Source organism: Protopterus annectens, chromosome 10.part0 (genome assembly GCF_019279795.1).
Source record: "Protopterus annectens isolate FY-2018-M chromosome 10.part0, PAN1.0, whole genome shotgun sequence".
Taxonomy (NCBI): domain Eukaryota; kingdom Metazoa; phylum Chordata; order Ceratodontiformes; family Protopteridae; genus Protopterus; species Protopterus annectens.
In genome coordinates this window covers 862,894,712-862,918,241 of record NC_056744.1, presented here as the reverse complement: position 1 = coordinate 862,918,241, position 23,530 = coordinate 862,894,712, and the positions used below count along the sequence as shown (strand labels likewise).

The window sequence follows — 23,530 nt, the reverse complement described above, 5'->3', positions numbered from 1 at the left end:
GCTATTAAAATCATCCTTGGCTTGTCTTGTCTGACCTTTAGAAGCACCTTTGGGAGAAGAGGCAGAGGTGGAAAAGCATACACATGAAGATTTTTCCAACTGAAAGAAAGAGCATCCACTTTCCAAGCTGTGTGATGAAACCTCTTTGTGCAAAACTTTGGCAGCTGGTGGTTTAGTGGAGAAGCGAACAGATCTATGTCTGGAGTTCCCCATGACACTGTCAATTTTTGAAATACATGAAGATCCAGTTTCCACTCGTGGGGATCCATGATTTGTCTGCTTAACACATCTGCTAAGGAGTTCTGTGCTCGGCAGAAACCTTGCCTGAAGAGTTAGTTGCAAGCTGAGCGCAGTCTCCCATAAAATCATTGCTTGCCTGCACAATGGGTAAGAATGTGTTCCCCTTGTTTGTTGATGTACCACATGACAGTTGTGTTGTCTGTTAGAATCAACACCTGCCCTGGAAGAAGTAACTCCTTGAAAGCCATTAATGCAAACTGGACTGCTAACATCTCTTTCATGTTGATATGTAGATGCTGTAGTCTGGCAGGCCACTTGTCTTGTATCCACTTTCCATTTAGATGAGCTCCCCAAGCAATGTCTGAGGCATCTGTCGTTAGTATCTGACTCGCCTCTGGCCGGGTCACAGAGAGTCCCTTGTTTAGGTGACATTCCTGAGCCCACCACAAAAATTCCTTTTGAATGCAAGGTATTATTTGAATGACAGTGTCCAAATCCTGGCAGTGCTGTGTCCATACATTTTGAGATACCATTGCAGCTTCCTCATATGCAGTTTGGCATTGGGAAGCACCAGAATACAAGATGCCATGAACCCTAAGGCTTGAAGGACTGTCCTTGCAGTCAGCCCGGACTGAAGAGATAGTTGATGGAAGTAACTGGAAAGATTCTTTTGTTTGTCCGGGGTTAAAAGGCCATCTGGGCTGCTGTATTCAGTCTCACACCCAGAAAGCACATGTCTTGAGAGGGTACTAGACTGGACTTTATTTCGTTCACAGAATACCCTAGGCATCTTAGCACTGCTATGACATAATCCAAATGCTGTAGAAGGTCTTCCTTTTCTTGAGCTAGAATCAGGCAGTCGTCCAAGTAAGGATAGATTTGAATTCCTTTTAGCCTGAAGTAAGCTATCACTGGAGCCAGAACCTTTGTGAATACTCTGGGCGCAGTGGATAAGCCAAAGGGCAATGCAGAGAACTGATAATGAAAATTTCCAGCTCGAAAACGCAGATACTTCCTGCAACTTAGTCTTATAGGCACATGAAGGTAAGCTTCCTTGAGATCTAAAGTTACCATCCAGTGATCTTTGCCCAGCAGAGGTAAAAGCTGTTGTAACGTCAACATTTTGAACTTGGGAATGTCCAGATAAGTGTTGAGGATAGATAAATCCAAAATTGGTCTCCACGTGTTCCCCTTCTTGGTACTAGGAACAGGCGAGAATAAAATCCTAGGCCCCTTTCTGGCACAGGAACTGGCTGAATGGCCCCTATTTGGAGCAACAGAAAAATTTGCTTGTGAGCCTCTTTTCTTTGTAGAGGAGGAATGTCTGGCATGCCTTTGAAAGGAGGCAAGGTATGGAAATAAAACCTGTAACCGTGGTGAATGATATCCAGAACCCATCTGTCTTGGGTAATTAAATCCCAATTTTCTTTGAAAAGAGACAGCCTTCCTCCCAAAGGTGCTGCCAGGCGAGAATGTACTGGCAGCTGAAAAGGCAGGTCATTGGGTCTGCTTACGAAAGGACTGACCCCTGCCCTCACCAGAAGTCTGAGCAGGGGAACTCCTGTCCTAGGCCTAAAGAACCTTGAGCTCTGCCCCTACCACGTCTAGACCTACCCCTAGACTGGGAATCATAAGCAGGATAAGTCCATCCCTTAGTAGGCCAATTTCTACTAAACTTGGAGGCTGCACCCGCAAAAATCCTTAACAGTTTGCATAGACTTAGCCTTGTCCTCCATTTTCTTTAAAACTGCTTCCACAGGCGAACCAAACAACACATCAGACTGCAAAGGAGCATCCAAAATCCTTGTTTTAACATGCTCGGCTAAATTCTGATCTCTCAACCAGGCATGCCTACGAAGAACAGAACCAGTGGCAGCCACCCTCGAGGAGGCCTGCACAGCATCAAAACCACACTGCAAGGAATGTTTACCCACCTGTTCAGACACATGAACTAAATCCTGCAACTCTTTACACTCAATACCTTCTGCCAGAGCATCCACCTTAGATTTCAATTGTGAAAGGAGGTAATTCTGATATTTTAACATGTGAAACTGACAATTCAAGCCCTCATGGCTAAAGTGGAAGAAGTATACACTTTCTTTCCCCATCTATCCAAAGCCCTTGCCTCTTTATCAGGAGGAACAGGATTTTTAACAACAGAGGCCTTCACCCCTTTAGGCCCCTGAGAGACAGTTTCCGGGTCTGCCCTAGGACTCTTAAAAAGATACTTATGAGCTTCAGGCACCCTATAGTACCTATCCGGTTTAACTGGGGCAGGAGGCAAAGAATCAGGATTCAGGGAAGCCTCTGCAAAAACATCTTCCACCACATTCAGAACAGGAGGTATAGCTAAAGGCCTATGCTGGGGTAAAAACAAGAATTCCCTAAGCCTCTTTCTGGAATCAGAGAAATCTTGACCTTCCCATTTAAAATGCTCCCTCATGGAATGCAGGGTTTCTGAAAATGAAAAATCCTCAGGAGGAGAAGCAGAAGGAGTAGAATCATCCACATCAGAATCAGAATAAGGAGGATACTCCTGCAAGTCTTCAGCCGAAGACTCAGAAGCCTCCGAACAGTGCTCAAAACTCTCAAACTCAGGTTCCACCCTAGGCCTCTTATCAGGAGGGGGCATAGAACCTCTAATCATAGTAATCAAATCCTCTGCCATTTTAAGCATATGTTTCTTAGGCAAAGACCCTGAAGCACTAGGAGAAACCCCCACTGAAGCTACACTTGGCCTGCCTCTCAAAGAAGCCTTGGAAACAGAGGGGGAGGCTCTAACCACCTTAGGAAGAGAGGGAAGAACAGCCACCTGAGAAGCCCCTCAGCCTGGCCTACTTCCTGAGAGGATACATCCTGTAACAATAAAGTCTCTCCCTGAGACTCCAAAGAAACACCTGGCAGAACCTCCGGCTCCACTGAGCCTTCTAAAGAACCGACGTCAGGGACTGTCGGTTCTTCCACTCTAGGCTTTGCTGCTTTGTCCTTGCGCTTTTGCCGAAGCGGCGCGGAGCATCCGGCGGCATTTTATAATTACAACGCTTCCCAAAACTAACCTGGCACAGTCTAACCTTCTCTTAATAGTGCGTTTGTTAAATCTAGCACAAGAGCGGCATCCAACAACGTCCGTGCTCAGGCCCTAAACAAGGTATACACAAAGTATGGTAATCCCTATGAGGTATCTGTTTCCCACAAGAAATACAGTTATTCACTTTTTCTGACATCCGGTTAAATACTGAGGCAAGAAAAAACCAAAATATTCCCCAACGGGGTACTTAGCCAACTTTGATTCGGTCTGAAACTCTGACTTCAGAAACTTTCAGAACGCCAACCTGCACTCGCAAAATTGCTTCTGCATCGGACCATGCGGCAAAAAAGACAGAGGATATGACGTCGGTCATGCGCATTAGTACCCTGACGTACTGATGTCAGTCTAATGCGCCCTGACCGACGTCAGCCATATACTTTGGTATTCGGGCCGACTGGACAGTGGACTACCCAATAGTTAGGACTGCAGCAATGTGGAATGAAGAACATCGAATTGCGGCCCCCCCCCTGTCTCTAGGGCAATGTCTACCATTAGCTCCTCCTCCTCTGCCTCTGAAAGAGGAGTCACCCTGTGCATCCAAGAAAAACCTTTGGGATGTCTTGAACCACATCTTACCACCTCTCTGACCCTTAGGATATGGTCTAGAGGGGAAGGTAAAATGCACTCCCATGGCAGAGAGAGTTTTCCCTTCTTGTTCACACCTGGTGAGTATATCTTTTACCTTGGGTCCAAACAATGAAGAACCATCAAAGGGGGCATTGGTAAAGATGGACTTGAAAGGCTCCGCAAAATTACATAAGTGCATCCAGGAGTGTCTCCTAAGAGAAACTCCTGAACCCGCTGCCCTGCTCCCTCCATCGGCTGCATAAGAGATCAGCTTCATGGAGGAGTTCACGATGGAATTTAAGGTGGACAACTGAGCAGACACCTTCACAGGGACTCCTTCAGTAGATGTACCTTGAAGAGTATCTCCTAACTCCTTGAGGAGATCTCTTTGAAGCCTCATAAAATGTGTGAGACAGTTCAGCTATCTGAGTGTAAAAGCTGCTGAAGAAAAGATATGCTTCCTGTATCTATCCATCGTTCGAGACTCCTTATTCAGCAGATGGACAGATGAAGAAGTCTCCGCTAGCTCCTTCTTGGTGGCTGCTGCCACCACCATGGCATCTTAAGGCACATCCTTGGACAAAAAAATCTTTCTCTTTAGGGGCAGACAGAAATTTATTGGGTGTTCTGGGAACTGGCTCCACGGCATCAAGAGTCTCCCACACCTTCTGACTAACCAAGTCTAAAAGTTCATCGAAAGGTGGAGCACCCACAAGGCTGAAGGAGACCCAAAAGCCTTCAGGTACACTGACTCCTCATCAGGAAGGGTGACAGTGGGCCAGCCACCTCTCTGCTTAAGGATCTCTAAGATGTGTACAAAGGAGACATCATCAGAGGATGACTTGGGGGACCCTTCTGACTCCTTGAGGTCAGTGTCTGAAGTGATGGACTCATCCAGGGAGTCTACATGCTTTCTCTTGCATGTCCTTTTCTAAGAGGGCTCCTCAGAAGGATACTCTGGAGAGGTCTCAGAAGTCTGGGGGCCACCCAACAGGGGCTCCTGAGGCTGCAGGTCTCTGCTGTCATGAGAGAGAGTAGGTGATGAGACTGAAGTCGGTGCTTGATGGGGACGAGTGTCAGTACCCTTGCGTGGAGCTGATGAGTGAGACAGCACACTCATCATCTCGAAAGCAGATCTCTCCAGCTCCGAAGTCATCTGCTCCAGAGGGACCGTCTCCAAGATGGATGTAGGATCCGAGCTCACCCTAGCCGATGCACCAAGAGGGAATCTCGGAACCGAGGAGGTTCGGGTCCAAGTGTCCCTGTCAGGCCCGACCAGTGAGCTTCGGCTCCTAGACACCACGGACGGCACTGAAGGTGTCTGAGCAGAACTCGGCTCCAAGACAGCCACGTGGAGAGCTGAAACAGGGAGTTTCACAAGTGGCACTGAAAACTCTGGCTCCAAAGGCCTGACTCGGCTTGGAGGAGGAACCACAATAGGGAGGATGGACTCAGGTGGCTCTGGAACAGACTGGGTCAGAGCCAACAACAATTTGGGCAAGGCAGATGACTTCAGGAGTCTAAGCACTACTCTCTCCACATCTTCCCCTGACAGGCTCTTGGAGGATCTGGATGACAGGGTAGGTGATCTGGATATCTGTAAAATTGGAGATCTTAAGGTTGGGGAGACGGACAAAGGATCTCTGGCCTGGGTCCGATGTAATTTTTCAGTAGTCGGCTCAGAAAGGCTTGGGGCCGATGCTGAAGTACAACATCGACAACCTCGACTGGCTCCGAGGACAGTGGAGCCAAGGAGGTAGAAGTCTTATCAAGTTTAGATTGTTTCTGAGGATACACTAGTCGGCGCCGGAGAAAGCCTCTTGGCTGACTTAACCTTCTCTTTTTTGGAAGAATGTGATTTGGATGAAGAAGAACTTGCTAAGTCTTCCTCGAAGGAAGGCTTGAGGAGACCTTTAAAAATTAACTTGTTCTTGTGCTCCTGAAGGCCTCTGGATATAAAGGAATGGCAGAATAAACAAGTTTCCTGCAAATGAATGGCTCCGAGACAATACACACAATTACTGTGGCCATCAATAATTGACATCTTCTGGGAGCACTTCATACATTTTTTGAAACCCGAAGGTTTGTGGTCTTTAGACACGTTGATGAGCTATGTAATTAAAGCAGGTACACAACAAGCACAATAAGGACTAGGTCCTCTAACTTACACGGGCTTAGCCCTGAGGAAAATATGAAAATAGCAGAGAACTAGGTCCTCTAACATAAACGGACCTAGATAGGCTAAGTCATAGAAAAAGGCCAGAAACTAGAAGCAGGCAAGGAAACGAGCAACAAACTGCACGCAAGCTAAATTTTCTACATTAGAAAACCAAGGCCCAAAACGCAGACCCGCAGAGAAAACTCTGTAACAAGACTAGCAGCAAACACTGCACACAATATATATGTGTATATATAAAGCAAGAAATTGGGGTTCTAACTAAACGTGGCCCTATGAAATTTCAATGTTAACAAGAAACTAGCACACGAGATACCAATGGAGAACAACAACGGCCAATGGCCAACCAGTTCTCAACAAACTAACTAATTTAAATATCAGAAACACTTCGAAACTCTTGTAAACACTCCTAACACCACTAAACACTATCTAGAATAAGACAACAATCTATAGAAAATGGTAAAGTGATAATAATACAAAAAAGTTTAAACTTAGCCACGGCCAAGCAAGAAGCACTTCTGAACGTGTAGACATGGCAAACGAGATCTGGGTATTGTACTAGTGCACTATGGGATACCTACCTAGCCACGAGCCAACTAAGAGAATTTGAGCTTTGTAATAGACTGAGTCAAACCCATATGTAAGAATGAAGGTGAGATAGGACTACAGAACATCAAAAACTTAGCATAGCATTGGCCTTTTTAGAGTAAAACCTACCCCAAGGAGAGTTAAGACCTGTGAAAATAAAGATACCTTAGGAGTATATATATATATATATATATATATATATATATATATATATATATATATATATATATATAGATATAGATATAGATATATAGATATACATATACACATATATATATATATATATATATAAAATACATATATATATATATATATAATACATATATATATATATATATATATATATATATATATATATATATACACACAATACATATTATATATATATATATATATATATATATATATATATATATTTTATATATATATATATATATATATACACATATATATTAACTATATATATATATATATATATATATATATATATATATATATATATATATATATATATATATATATATATATATATATATATATATATACACATATATACATATATATATATATATATATACGGATAATACATATTTGTCTTGTTTTTAATCATATGGGCAAAAAGTGATAAAACAAAAATGTTTCAAAAAAACAATCACTGATCAAGTATAAATTATATAATGACTTGTAGACTCAGAAAAAATAAACTTGGTTAAGGCAAGATGTGCAACCTTACATTTATTCATCAAAAATAAATCACAAGAACAGTAACAAACTGTAACACATAGCAATCAACTAGCAGATCACTGGATTGAAAAAGTACTCGGGAGATTATATATTTGTGAACATTTGTAGAAAAGGTGGTCTTCACATTGAGAAAAACAAGCTTTTACACAGAAGGATATTTTACTATGCTGGAAGTGGCTACTTCAGTTTGTTATATTTTCAAAGGACATTTTACTTGAAATGTGACTCAGCTAGTCTGTGTGGTTCTTAATAAAGCAAACTTACAAAGCAGGGGGGAAATACCTCCTTACCGGGTAATAAAAAATAAGTCTTCAACATTTAGCTCTACTAAACTTCTCACAGTGATGAATCAATAGTAACAGACCAGACTGACAGATGAAAACACTGGAAAGGCAGAGTATCTACTACAAAAAAAAAAAAAAAAAGTCCGTGAGTTTCCTCCCGTGTGGCTAAGCAATTATCATTCTTTACAATCCTGTCCTACAAAATGAGCATAAAACTCCATCTTACGCTTGTCTACACTTTTTCCATTTTTTTCATTGCCGATGGTAGTCTATTCCAAATATACAGAATTTTCAGAGAATCTGCCAGTCCTCCATTATGCTTCTACACTTTAGTGCCTCACAAACTGGCATTAGTGTTTTTAAAAAGATAGAAGCTGAACAGGTATTCATTTTGTTGTACAATAAAGGAATTTTAGCACAGGTGTTCATCAGTTTTCTTTTTTAAGTACTGCACTTGAATGTACCACACAGTAAGCCAAAAGATATTTTCATAGCACTCAGTAATGCAAACCTTACCTTTTAGATTACATTTAGAAAATAATAATTCAGAAAACTACCTGTAGTAGTCTTGGAGGTTCCATTAGACATAACTGCTAAGGCTTTGGTGAAGGTTTTCTTATTCATCATCATAGCCAGGAGCATCTCCATATTAACAGTGTCACAGGCCTCATCTGGTGGGATGCACTGTGTGGACAAAAGAAAAGGCAGAAGGGGAGATCATTACTTTATTTTATTTATTTATTTTTATTTTACATTTGTTGACCAGGCTAGTCTAACTGGATACATGTCCATTTTCAGTAGAGGCCTGGAAGAGAAAAGCTCCAAGACGCATACAAAAATACAATATAAAAGGAAATAACAGTAAAGATACATACAAAATACAACACAGAAAGTAGTAGTAGTTTGAACAAATAAATTTTACTTAGAACAAAAAAAAAAATTTTTTTTCCAAAAAATAGCAAATAGTTAAACATTGTTAGAGAAAAATACTAACTACCATACTCCAACTGTGCATAGCAAGAACAGTAAATAGCAAGGATAATATTTATGAGAGGAAGTTACTTATTTAAAACTAAATATGCTAAATGCTATAGGATTACTTATTTAAAACTAAATCCTATAGCATTTACCAATGATATATCAGAATCAACTAATTATCACCATTGTTTAAGAACTGTTTACTTCATAAGAACCTTAAGACTACAACACTGTATAGATTCATAGCTGTTTATTAGGTTAATGACCACAAGGGCCTTTTTTAGCTGAGCCATGTATCCCAATTCTCTGACAAGTTCTGGTACCCTTGATAAGTGTAAGCAGGGGCTTGGGAGGCAAAACATTTACAAGCTTTGGCCTGGGAGATGAACTATTTACAGGTTGCCTGTGTCCATTAGAGACATAGGTATTTCACTTAAAATGGCCTTGTATAACTTAATGGTAACCCACAAACAGACTTTCACCTTCACAGACAGTTTATCAACATCACTTGTTTGCTTTCCTCTTAAATACATAAACCTGTTATAAACTGCTTTAGCATTCTGCTAATGCAACTGTTATGATAGGCAGGTTCATAGGATATTACTACGCTAATGGCCCTACAGCCTTTTATGCCTAGCCATTCATGCCCCATTTTCCCAGTTATAACTTCTCAAGGACAAGAACAACTTTGGTACATGCTAGCTGGTCAAGAGGAGCAGGTCAACACTTGTGCCACAACACATGGAACACATAGCCATCCAGAACACACACCAGCACTGCTTTCACATAAAGACACAAACCACACTCCCACCTTCTCTGAGGCTCTCAATAAAAATCTACACAAACAGCAGAGACCTCCAAGGCAGAAACATACTCGACCACCACAACACAACACTAATCATGAGACACTTAATTCTCCTAAACAGTGTGCCACTCAGTCAAAGCCCCTAAGGCAAAACAGCATGCCCAACACACTAGTCATAGGTGACTCGATAGTGAGGCACACTGATGTCCCACTCACTGCGTTGAATAAAGAGAAAGTAACAGTCAGCTCCCTATCAGGTGCTAGGATCCAGCACATAATGCATGCACTCAGGGCCCTCAGCAACAGGTAGAAATATGACTCAGTCATTGTACATGTGGGTGTGAATGACCTGAGACGTACCTCCCTGGAATACATGAAAAGAAATATGGAGGAGCTCTCAGATTATGTAACCCAGATGGGTATGACCCTAGCCCTGAGCAGCCTCCTACCATCACCCAGAATGATACCACAGTATGAGCAGAAAATTATTGACTTCAACAATTGGCTAAGTTTCTGGTGTCATTCTAAGGTGATCCAGTATCTGTCTGCCTGGGATGACATGACTGACAGACCTAGATGCTTTGCTGGAGATGGCCTGCATCTGTCACCCCTGGGCTTCTAGATACTGGCCAAGGCTCTTGCCATCCAATAGTGCCTTTTTTAAGCAGTGTTCCAAAGACCAATTTACCACTGTAACAGCTACAAACAAATGCAATCTGAGGGTCATGTTGCTCAACGCTAGAAATCTAAATCTCAAAATGCACTCGCTCGAAGCACTCCTTAAAATGGAGAACATTGACATTTGTGCTGTAACAGAGACCTGTTTCAAGGCAATAGATAGCACCCCTGCACTACCAGGCTATAACTCATTCCATACCTTTCGGCCCCAGAACTTGAACCGAAGCTCCAAAGGTGGTGGTGTTTCCATATTCACAAAGGATGCGCACACCTCCAGACTGGAAGCCCAACATGATGCATCAGAGATACTTCAGGCGCAACTAACGTTGGGTAAGAGAGCGATTCAGGTTGTAGCCTGTTATAGGTCCCCAACCATGACCCAAGACTCACACTCCACTTTCCTAAGCACCCTAGAGAATATTAGGGTCCAACCTAACACTCACATACTGGGCGACTTCAACTACCCCTCCATTAACTGGGAAAACTACTCATGTACCAATACACTTGCCCAACGTTTCATGGAATTCATTAATTCCAATGCCCTGGACCAGCTCATTCTTACCCCCACTAGAGGTAGCAACATCCTTGACCTGGTCATTACTAACATGGGTGACTGTTGCTCTTTACCAATAGCCAACCCCTCCCTGGTTAGATCCGACCACAAACTAATCACCTTGGAAATCCACAACCCCCCACCAAAGGTAACCACCATGAAAAAAGTGCAGTTGTGTACACTTACCATAAATGTAGATGTTTGAGTGTATTCTCTGTTGCAGTCATTACATTTGGGTAATCTGCTGGCAAGTTGCCCTCAGTCGGCCTGATTAAGAAAGTCTTGGCTCCTGCGTCAGTTGCTGTCCCTTCTTCCATGACGTAAGGTCGTCAGGGGTATAAAACATGCAGCTGATACCATTACATCAGTTTTTCTTGCCCCAGATGTCAGGTGCCCCCCCAAATGGGGAGCAACTAAAATTAAAAACACACAAAAAATATACCTCCAATCCCAAAGCAAATAGACCAAAAGGGCTTTTAAGCATAGTGAAAGAAAGTAGAGGTATAGCCAGAGGAAAAATAGGGGGCTGGAGGGAGGGTAACCAGGACTGCAACAATGAATACACTCGAACATCTACATTTATGGTAAGTGTACACAACTGTACTATGTTCTTCGTGTTTCACTGTTGCAATCATTACATTTGGGTAGATTCCCAAAGCTATGGTTGGGAGGATGGATTTATACAGCATTAGGACCTGCTATAAGGCCCTGCAGGATGGCAGAGGCAAAGCCAGCTCTGGATTTAGAGAAGAAAGGTAAATGGTAATGTTTGGTGAATGTATGAACTGAGCTCCAGGTAGCAGCTTCTAGAATGTCTCTGGTAGGAACACCTCTGAGAAAGGCTGTAGAAGTATATGCAGCCCTGGTGGAATGAGATCTGATCCCCTGGGGGATAGTTTTACCATGGTGCATATAGCAGAAATGAATACAATGGCTTATTCATTTGGAAATAGTCTGCTTTGAAATAGCCTTTCCCTCTGCCCCTGCAGCAAATTCCACCAGTAGTTGTTCAGATTTTCTTTGAGATTTTGTCCTGTTTAAGTAAAATCTAAGTTGTCTGTGTACATCCAATGAATGCAGAATCCGTTCCCCCTTGTTCTGTGGATTGGGAAAGAAGGTTGGCAAATGAATGGTCTGATTAAGAGCCACACTGAATACCACCTTAGGCATGAAGGATGGATTGGTCTTGAGAGACACCCTGTCCACATCAAAAATAATGAAAGGCTCCACTGCCATAAGAGCCTGTAATTCGGAAATCCTTCTAGCTGAAGTGACTGCTAAAAGAAAAGTTGTTTTCCAGGAGAGAAATTTAAGTCTGCAGTAGCAGCTGGCTCGAAAGGAGGGAGAGTGAGTTTTTCCAATACAAAACTGAGGTCCCAGGCAGGGGTGGGAGCCCTGCTGGGTGGTCTTAAGTTTTTGGACCCTATGAGGTACTGTTTTAGTAGAGGATAAGAAAAGAGGGGAGGTTCTGTGTTGTAATGAGCTGAAATGGTTGAGACATGGATTTTTATTGAAGAAAAGGACGGGCCCTTGTGAAGCATCTCAGATAGATACTGTAAAATCTGAGAAATATTGGGCACTGTTGTGCTTATCCCTTGTGATTGATTTCGGGCACAGAACCATTTGTCACCATAAGATTTTCTAGTACTAGGCCTTCTTGCCTCCAAAATTACATCCATCACAGGTTTGCTGAGGGATGCCAAGGATGAATTTAGGTGACTAGCCACACTGCAAGATTCCAAGTTTGGAGCCGAGTGTGCAGAATTTGGTTGTTCTGCTGAGATAGTAAGTAAGGCATCTGAGGCAGGTACCACGGTAAAAGGTGTGACACATTGCACTGGAGTGGGTGCCAGTGTTGGTGAGGCCAGTCTGGAGCAATCAAAAAACATTTTTGGCTTGTCCTGTTAGACTTTTAGTAGAACTTTTGAGAGCAGAGGCAGAGGGGGAAAGGCATAGACTGACAGGTTTTCCCAGCTGAATGACAGAGCATCCACTTTCCAGTTTTTTTTGTGATGAGTTCTTGTGCAGAATTTATCCAACTGATAGTTCTGGGGTAAGGCAAAAAGATCTATGTCTGGACTCCCCCATTTGCGTGTCAACATGTTGAAAATCCATCGTTCCAGTTTCTATTCATGTGGGTCCATGAGATTTCTGCTTAGTTTGTCTGCCAGAGTATTCAGCTTTCCTGGCAGGAATTGAGCTTGTAGTTGAATTTAATAGATCAAGGCTGTGTTCCACAATGCCATGGCTAGTCTGCAAAGGGAGTAGGAGTGTGTACCCCCCTGCTTGTTTATGTCGACATAACTGTGGTGTTGTCTGTCTTTATCATTAATTGTCCTGGATGAAGGTAGTCCTCGAAGGCTGTCAGTGCATTCTGTACAGCTAGCATCTCTTTTTGATTGATATGAAGGTGCATTTGATTTGGGCTCTATTTGCCCTGAATGCACTTCCCTGCCAGATGAGCCCCCCCAAGCATAGTCTGATGCATCTGTAGTTATTGTTTGAGTGGCAGGGGGTGGAATGAATGGCAGTCCCTTGTTTTGGTGGCAGGCCTCTGCCCACCCCACAGGAACTCTAGTTGCAGGCAAGGTATGATAGGAATCATTGTTTCCAGGCTGTGACAATGTTGACTCCATAAACTCTTTAAGTACCACTGAAGTTTTCTCATATGCAGTCTTGCATATGGAATTAGAAGAATGCAGCAGGCCATGAACCCCAAGGCTTGCAGAATTTGTGTTGCAGATAGCAGGGTTTTTGTGGCCACCTGTCTGAAGTAAGTCACCAAATGAATTTGCTTTTCTGGCATAAGATAAGCCATCTGGGCAGTTGTATTCAAGCTTGCACCCAGGAATGTAATTTTTTGAGCGGGTACCAGTTGTGATTTATTTTCGTTTATGGTGTACCCTAGACAAGTTAGAACCTTTTTTTACAAATGCCACATGTTTTTGAAGAATGTCCCTGTTTTCTGCATGAATTAGACAATTGTCCAGGTATGGATATATTTGAATATTTCTTTGCCTGCAAAATGCAATTACTGGAGCCAGGCACTTTGTGAAGAACCTGGGCACAGTAGATAAGCCAAAGGGCAGTGCAGAGAACTGGTAATGCAAATAGCCTGCTTTGAAGTGGAGGTATCTTTTGTAAGATTCCCTGACTGGGATATGCAGGTATGCCTCTTTTAAGTCTAGAGTTGCCAACCAGGTATCTTTGCCTAGCATAGGAAGTAACTGTTGAAGAATCAGCATCTTGAATTTTGGAATGTTCAGAAATGTGTTTAGAGTAGATAAGTCCAGAATTGGATGCCATGATTTATCTTTTCTGGGTACCAGGAAAAGTCTTGAATAGAAACCTTGTCCATTTTCCTCTTCTGGGACTGGTTGAATAGCTCCCATGTTCATGAGAGGCAGTACTTGTTTCTGGGCCTCTGCCCACTGATTTGGGGGCAGGTCTGGCCATCCGTCTGGGATTGGCAAAGTAGGGAAATGAAATCTGTATCCCTGGAATACTATATTTAAAATCCATTTGTCCTGGGTTATAAGTTGCCAGTTTCTTACATGAAGTGCCAGTTTTCCCCACAAAGAGGCAGCTGAAAGGTAAGTGCTTGGTAAGTGTAGAGGGAAGTCATTGAGACTGCTTACCATAGGGAGGTTCCTTGGTGTTTCCAGATTTGGAGGAGGAGGCACCCCATTGTTTTGATCTAAAAGTCCCTTGTGACTGAAACCTGGAGCCTTTGGAATGTCTGGGTTTGACTTGAGTGGCTCTCGAAGGAACTGAAAAGGACCAGTTCTTAGTAGGCCAGTGCCTACTAAATCTTGGAGGTTGCACTTGTAAGAAATCTTTCACAGTTTGCATAGATTTAGCTTTATCTTCCATCTTTTTTAAAACTTCTTCAGCCTTATTACCAAAGAGATGGTCCTGTTGTAAAGGAGCATCCAGCAATTTTGCTTTAACATGATCAGGCAGAGTTTGCTCTTTGAGCCAAGCATGCCTTCTTAGCACAGAGCCAGTTACAACAGCCCTGCAAGAGGCCTCCAAAGAATCAAAACCACATTGCAAAGTATGTTTTCCAACTTGTTCAGCTGAATGCAATAAATCCTGTAAACCTTTATTTTCCACAGTCAGAAATTAACATAATTTCCTGTTTAAGCAGTCCCATAATATGCTGCTGGTATTTAAGCATATGAAACTGACAGTTTAAAGCCCTGACTGCCAAGGTTGCAGAAGTGTAAACCTTCTTACCCCATCTATCCAGCACCCTGGAATCTCTATCAGGAAGGGGTAGGATTTTTAGCAGTAGAGGCCTTAATGCCCTTGGGACCCTGAGAAATGGTTTCAGGATCTGTAATAGGATTTTTGAAAAGGAATTTGTGGGAGTCAGGAACCCTGTAGTATCTGTCTGGCTTAAAAGGAGCCGAAGGCAGAGAATCAGGAGCCATACTAGATTCTGAAAAAAACATCATCAACAATGTCTAGGACAGGAGGTATAGCCAAAGGCCTATGTTGAGGAAGAAGAAGAAAATCCTTAAGTCTCTTTTTAGATTCAGTGAAATCCTGACTTTCCCAGTGGAAATGTTCCCGTAAGGTATGTAAAGTTTCCCCAAAAGAAAAATCCTCAGGGGTAACAGGCTGTGCAACAGTGGGTACCAGTGCTGGCATGGCCAGTCTGGGTCAATCAAGATTGTCCTTGGTTCTTCCTCCCTTATTTTGAGCAGTACCTTTGAAGTGAGTGGTAGAGGGGGAAATGCATAGATTGAGAAGTTACCCACTGGAAGGATAGAGCATCCACTTTCCAGGCCTTGCTGTGAGGTTCCCTGGTGCAGAATTTGCTGAGCTGATGATTGGAGTGGGAGGCAAAGAGGTCCACATTCAGGGTGCCCCTTTCTGGGTTACAAGGTTGAAGGTTCTGTGGTCTAGCTGGCACTCATGTGTGTCTAGCAGGTTTCTGCTTAAATTGTCTGCCAGAGAGTTTAGGGAGCCTGGCAGGAATTGTGCTAGCAGGTGTATTTGCATGCCTGAGGCTGTGTGCCAAAGTGTCATGGCGAGTCTGCAGACAGGAAAAGAGTGAGTCCCTCCCTGCTTGTTGATATACCACATCACTGTGGTGTTGTCTGTTTTGATCTCTAGTGGCCCTGGAGAGTAGGGGTCTGAAAGCTGTCAGGGGGTGCTGAACAGCTAGCATCTCTTTTTGGCTGATGTGCAGATGTATTTGATTTGGGCTCCAGGTGTGCACCCCAGGCATAGTCTGATGCATCTGTGGTGAGGGTCTGGGCGGTGTGGGGTTGTGAGAAGGGAAGTCGCTTGTTGTGGTTGCATGCTGCTGCCCACCAAAGAAAATATTTCCTTAGACAGGGTATTATAGGTATGATAGTTTCCAGGTCTTGAGAGTGTTGACACCAAAGGCTTTTTAGGTACCATTGTAGTTTCCTCATATGCAGTCTGGCATATGGAATGAGTAGAATGCAGGAGGCCATGAACCCTAGAGCTTGCAGAATTTTCCTTGTGGATAACTGGGCTCTAGTCACTAGTTGAGAGAAGTAGCCTGTCATCAGATAGGCTTGTTTTTCTGGAGTAAGGAATGTCATCTGGGATGCTGTGTTCAGACTTATTCCCAAGAATACAATTTTTTGTGTGGGGACTAGTTTTGACTTCTTTTTGTTAATAATATACCCAGGGAGGTCAGTAGGCCCTTTACAAAGGTCAGGTGCTGTAACAGCTTTTCCTGACTGTCTGCCTGAATCAGGCAGCCGTCTAGGTAGGGGTAAATTTGAATATTTCTTTGTCTGCAAAAAGCAATGGCAGGAGCCAGGCATTTTGTGAAAACTCTTGGAAGAGTGGATAACCCAAAGGGAAGCGCAGAGAACTGAAAGTGAATAGATCCTGCCTTGAAACATAGACATTTCCTGCAAGATTCCCTGATTGGGATGTGTAGGTAGGTCTCTTTTAGGTCTAGGGTGGCTAACCAAGCATCCTTGGAAAGCATTAGAAAGAAGCTGCTGGAGGGTGAGCATTTTGAATTTTGGTATCACCAGAAAGGTGTTCAGAATGTATAGATTGAGGATTGGGTGCCAGGTGTCATCTTTACTGGGTACCAGGAAGAGTCTGGAATAGAAACCTTGGCCTATCTGGTTTGCAGGAACATGCAGTATTGCCCTCATGGACAGCAGGGAAAGGACTTGCTTTTTGGCCTTTGCCACTGGTTTGGAGGAAGATCTGGGAACCCTTTTGCGGTTGGCAGAGTGTGGAAATAAAATTTGTATCCCTGGGACACTATGTTGAGGACCGATGGGTAATAGAGGCCCAGTTGTTTGCATGGAAGGAGAGTTTTCCTCCTAGGGGCACAAGCAGGTGGGCAGAGGTAAGGGGTGGAGGTGTAAAGTCATTGTGAGTTCTTACCATATGAGGGTGGCTTAGCACTCCCTGTTTTTGAAGAGGAGAAACTCCATTGCTTAGACCTCTGCATTCCCTCGGACTGGTGTCGGGGGGGGGGTCTGCTTCCCCTGGGTCTGGGCTGAGCTGGCCTGGAGGGGGCTGGAAAGGACCAGTGCTTGGTTGGCCAATGCCTACTTTACCTTGGAGGCTGGACCTGTAAAAAGTGTTCAATGGTGCATCCAATAATTTTGATTTGACATGGTCTGGCAAGGTCTGTTCCTTAAGCCAAGCATGCCTTCTAAGGACTGAACCAGTGACTGCTGCCCTGCAAGATGCTTCTAGGGTGTCAAAGCCACATTGTAAGGTGTGCTTAGTAACTTGGCTTGCAGAATGTATAAGCTCTTGTAATTCTTTATTTTCTGCACAAGCAGGAAAGGAAGATATTTTTTGTTTGAGGAGTTCCATGGTATGCTGCTGATATTTCAGCATGTGGAACTGACAATTTAGTGCTCTAACAGCAAGAGTTGCAGAGGTGTATACTATACCCCATCTGTCTGAAGCTTGGGAATCCCTGTCTGAGGGGATGGGATCCTTAGCTGAGGTTGCTTTAATTCGTTTAGGTCTTTGAGAGATGACCTCTGGGTCAGCAGTAGGATTTCTGAAAAGGAATTTGTGAGAGTCAGGGACTCTGTAGTAACTATCGGGTTTCCTGGGAGCAGGAGGAAGGGTGTCAGGAGTCAAACTGGATTACATAAAAACATCATCCACAACATCCAGGACAGGAGGAATGGCTAAAGGTCTGTGCTGTGGTAAATCTAAGAATTCCGAGTCTCTTTTTTGACTGAGGATAGTCCTGACATTCCTATTGGAAATGCTCCCTTAAAGTATGTAGGGTTTCACCAATTGAAAAATCCTTGGGAGGAGAGGCAGAAGGGATGGATTTCTCTGCATCAGGTTTTCCACTATTTTAAGCATTTGAGATTGAGGCATGGAAGCAGGTGCCTGAGCTTGGGTCATCGATTTTTTAGGTGTAGTTCGTACCCTGGGTCTTAGAAACTTGGAAACTCGGTAGCTTTAGAAAGAACTGAAGATGTGAAAGAAGTCATCGGTTTGTGTCGTGTATCGGTAGTGCAAAGAACTTCCTCAGAAGCCATTGCCAGCTCGGCGGCTCCGGACCCATCCAAGGTAGAGAAATCTGCAGGATCCTTAGTCGAAGAAGTCTCTCACAGCATACTGGATTGCGAACGGGTCTCGGTAGCGGTCTGCGAATCCACAGAAGCAGGCATCAGGGGCTGCAAAAGCGCCTCACTGATGACTAGCTTAACAGAAGCGTCGTCAGCAGTTTTGGACCTGGGCGGTCTGTCTCTGTCTTTATCCTTACGTTTTTTCGGAAGATCGGTAGTCGGATGGCTTACTGAAGCCATATCAGAATATGAGGACTGAGAGTGAAAATATTTAGCTACAATAAGGGCCCAATGATGTATAGTTCTGGAATTGAACAAAGCACAAAAGCGACAGCGAGGGACGTTGTGGTCTGGACCTAAACAGGTGATGCAGTAAGAATGGAAGTCTTGATGTAGTATATGCTTTCCACAGGCGACACGATTGTTAACTTTTTCTGACATCAGTTAGAGCAAGAAAAAAGGATCCCCAATGGGGTACTTAGCTTTAGAAGACTTCAACTTCAATTCGGAAACAAAAACTCAGGTAGCAGCCAGTCGGCACTCGTGCGAACTGCTTCTGCTTCGGGCTCCTCGTCAAGAAAGACTGATGTAATGGTGTCGGCTGCCTGATTTTATACCACTGATGACCTGACGTCAGTCCTGGAACAACAGCAACCGACACAGAAATACTAAGCTTCTGGTATTCGGGCCGACTGAGTGCTACCCCTGGCAGGATAACCCAAGTGTGATGACTGCAACAGTGAAACACGAAGAACATCTGAAATAAACAAGCTGGACAGCCAAATTAAACATAGTGTGAGACAAGATCAAGTAAAAATTGAAGAAAATGTATATAAGGATAATGAGCATAATAAAAAAAATATAAATACATAAGATGTAGTAGGAGTAAAGGCAGTCAGATTAATAAATTGTATGTAGATTCTAAAATGTCTTCTCGGAAACAACAGAATATAGATATTTTTTTACAAAATCTTATGCAAAGCAGTTTGACTCAACAAAGGGGATGATAAATTGTCCTAGTGACATCTGGGTAACCTCAGATACTTAAATCAAAAGAATTATGCACACTGGATCCAAACAAAGCACAGGGAGGAGACAGAATTAGTAATAATGACCTCAGAACACTTTGGCATGCACTTAACAGTGCCATTATATCTGTTATCTACTAGGTCATATAAATATTGAGATATTCCTCATCAATGGATACATGCACTTGTTAAACCTGTCATTAAGAGAAAAGGAAGTAGCATAAACACAGAGTTATACAGACTCATAAGTTTACTTTCATGTTGTGGAAAAATAATGAAGCAGGTTACATTGCATAAATTATTGTCAGAATTGGAAAGGTTGGGACTTGAAACCATGTTGAAAATAGAGCTATTACCACCTATAACAGGATGTTTTATAACAATATAATAGCTACGAATGAAAAATCGTGCTGCAATATAATTTATATATATTTAACTTTAGTATTTGATAGGGTCATACAATAAACACTGATCAATAAATCAGAACAACCAGATATTGATGTACTCTTGATAAGATGGTTAGTTGCATGGCTTACAAATAAGACATAGAAAGTATCATACAGCATTTGGTCAAGTGAAATTCAAGGTTACAATCAGGGTGTCACACAGGACTCATCTCTAGGCCCATATTTGTTTAGATTATATTTTTCAGATCTTTTTCATCTGACGAGTCCTACAACCTGTATGTAGATGACTTGAAAATGGGTAAACTGATTACATGTGTTACAGTTAGGGCATGTTTGCAAAATAACTTGACTAAATTGACCATTTGGGCACAGGAGAATAATATGCTGATAAACATATCAAAAACTAAGCATATGAAAGTTGGAAGGCATAAACTGAAATGTGAATACTTAACAGAGCACACAGTGATTGAAAATAGAAGTTATGTTCTTACCATAACGTTCCATGTTAGTTGTCTTCTTCTCGCCTTCTTTCTTGCTGGATGGGTTCGGAGCCGACCTCGGCTCCGACTCGGCCACTCTAAAAGCTCGAGAGTTGGTTCCACCGGCTCGAGGCTCCCCTTATATCCCACAATGCTAGGCGGTATTACCTCAGATCTCGTTTGTAAGCTAGGCCCAGCTAAAAATAACTCCAGAACCACTGGAAAAGGGAAAAACCCACCTCTATAAAGGAAGAAAAGAAGGTGACCTGAAACCTGATGAAAGGAATATATGCACAGCATAGCATATACCTATATACAACAGAGGTGGTAGAAAAAGAGGTCACAATCAAACTCCTCTAGGTCTGTCCAGGCTAGGGGGAAGGAGGGTGGGACGCAAGAAAGAAGGCGAGAAGAAGACAACTAACATGGAACGTTATGGTAAGAACATAACTTCTATATGTTAAGTTGTCCATCTCGCCTTCATTCTTGCTGGATGGGACCGCGTCCCTAGCACCTTGTCCCGGGTGGCCTATCGGAACAGACTCTTGAGAACAGTGGAACCAAAGTTAGCTCTATTTCTAGAAGCTAAATCCAACTTATAATGAGAAATGAAAGTGTGAGGAGTAGCCCAAGTAGCCGCTGCACAAATGGTGTCAATAGGCAGTCTGTCTTGGAAGGCTATAGAAGTAGCCAAAGCTCTGGTGGAATGGGCCTTAGGTTTGTTAGGCAGCTTTTGGTGTCTAATTTCATAAATAAAGGAAATCAGAGATGTTAGCCATCTGGAGAGTGATACCTTTGAAACTGAAAGTCCCTTTCTGCCTTCTGCATAAGAGACAAACAATTGGTCAGTTTTCCTGATCTGTTTGGTTCTATCCAAATAATACCTTAACTGACTATGAACATCTAGCCAATGCAATTTTTGTTCAGACCTGTTAGAAAAGTTAGGAAAAAACACAGGGAGGTCAATGGTTTGATTTAGGTTAGATGCAGAGGCTACTTTAGGTAAAAAGGATGGATTGGTTCGTAAGGACACTCTGTCTTTATGAAACAATAGATACGGAGGTCGACTGCTGAGTGCATGAAGTTCTGAGACCCTTCTAGCTGAAGTAATAGCTACCAGAAAGAGAGTCTTCCAGGATAGCAATTTCAATGAACAGGAAGCTGCAGGTTCGAAAGGGGGAAGAATCAAAGATGTGAGAACTAAATTGAGGTCCCAAGAAGGAGGAGGATTTCTTATAGGAGGTCTGAGAAGAAAAACTCCCTTCAAAAAAGCTTTGCAAAGCCTGTGAGACATGATGGCAGAATCTGAAATGCCCACATGAAAGTTAGAAATAGCTGCCAATTGAACTTTAAGAGTAGAAGGAGATGAACCTGCATGGAAGAGTTCAGCTAGAAAATCAAGGACTATCTGGATGGAAGCAGTGAAAGGGTCTATGTCCCTTCCTTGAGCCCAATAGGCAAAACGTTTCCACTTACTAAGATAAATCCTCTGAGTGGAAGATTTATGGGAAGCTATCAAAATATCTCTAACAGAGTGAGATATTTGAGGAAGCCTGGCTAAGGTTGGAATTGGAGGAACCAAGCAGTGAGGTTCAGAGAGGGGAGGGAGCGATGTAACTGACCCGATAGATGGATCAAAAGATCTGGAACTAGGTCCAGATGCCAAGGTTGCTCCAACAGAAATTGATGTAGAAAGGGGAACCAAACCTGTCGAGGCCAGTAAGGAGCAATGAGGATCAAAGAGGCCTTCTGAGCGATAGCTTTCTGTATCACTTGAGAGATTAGTGGGAAGGGAGGAAATGCATACAGAAGTCCCCGGGACCAAACTTGGAGTAGAGCGTCTCTGCTGGGCTGGCCTGGTAACGGGAATAGGGTGAAATAATCTCTGCACTTGCTGTTTTGGGGAGTAGCAAAAAGGTCGCAGCAAGGCTGACCCCACTTGAGAAAAATTTTCTCCACAATAGAATCTTTCAGAGACCACTCGTGAGGCATGAGGATAGCTCTGCTCAACTTGTCCGCGATTAGATTGGACTTCCCGGGGATGTGCGTTGCTATCAGAAACCGCTGAGAAGAAATCGCCCATTGCCACAGTCTGAGTGCTTCTCGACATAGGGGATAGGACCTGGTTCCGCCTTGTTTGTTGATATACCACACTACAGACATGTTGTCCGTCTGGATTGCTATCGTTCCCAAGGGAAGAGAGTCTTGAAGGGCTTGCAATGCTAAAAGCACTGCTCTCATCTCTAGAACATTTATATGCAAGTGGCGTTCGTCTGGTTGCCATATGCCCTGGACTGTTCTGCCCTGATAATGCCCCCCCCACCCGATCAGGGAGGCGTCCGTTGTCAGAGTAGCAACCGGAGGGGAAGGAACAAAGGGTCTTCCCAGGAAGAGCTGAGAGGAAGAAATCCACCAAAGGAGATGATTCTTGCATGCTTGCGTAATCATAATGGTGTGGGACATCGGAAGTTGCTGGTACGACCATTGTGTGAAGAGCATCCATTGAAGGATTCTCATGTGGAATCTGGCTAATAGAAGTAGGGGGATAGCAGCCGCCATAATCCCCAGTACTTTCAGAACTAATCTGGCTTTGGCTCTGTTGCTGTGGAATAGAAGGGAGACCAGTTTGCGTATGTCTGCTATTCTTTGGTCTGTTAGTCTCGCAGACATGTTGACTGTGTCTAGATTTGCGCATATGAAGGTAATAGCACGACAAGGCGACAAAACAGACTTTTCACAATTTATTGAGATGCCTAACTTTTGACAAATGCGAAAGGTGTAGTCTCTGGCCATTAAAAGAAGATGCTTGGTAGGAGCTGTGAGGAGCCAGTCGTCCAAATATGGAAACACCTGGAATCCTTGACATCTCAGGTGAGAAGCTACCACTGCCATGCATTTGGTAAACACCCGGGGGGCAGTGGTGAGTCCAAAGGGCAGGGCTCTGAATTGAAAGTGACTGGTTCCCAGCCGGAAGCGGAGGAATCTCCTGGAGCGTCTGTTCATTTGTATATGATAGTACGCATCCTGGAGGTCTATAGAGCACATCCAGTTTTCCTTTCCCAATAGGGGTAGGATGGATTGTAGCGTGACCAGCCGAAATCTTGTTTTCTTGACCGACTTGTTCAAGATACTGAGATCCAAAATGGGTCTCCAGTCCCCTGTTTTCTTTGGAACCAAAAAGAATTTGGAGTAGATTCCAGATCCTTGCTGGCCTGCTGGCACTGGCTGAATAGCTCTTTTTGCAAGCAACTTTGAAATTTCCAACGCTGCTTGATCCCTTTGAGTGGGTGGAACATCTGGAAGGGATTTTTTTGATTGATTTGGAGTACGAAAGAACGGAATGGAATAGCCTTCGGAAATGA

The 23,530-nt window shown here is 43.2% G+C and overlaps 1 protein-coding gene across 1 annotated transcript in view; it reads right to left on the bottom strand.

The window, feature by feature from the left end:
• TGFBR3 (transforming growth factor beta receptor 3) overlaps positions 1-23,530 on the bottom strand; it is a 2,354,992-nt gene that overhangs the window by 315,704 nt on the left and 2,015,758 nt on the right. The window contains exon 14 of the mRNA XM_044085660.1: positions 8,245-8,371. Within this exon, the coding sequence (XP_043941595.1) occupies positions 8,245-8,371 (127 nt within the window). The remainder of the gene's footprint in view (positions 1-8,244; positions 8,372-23,530) is intronic.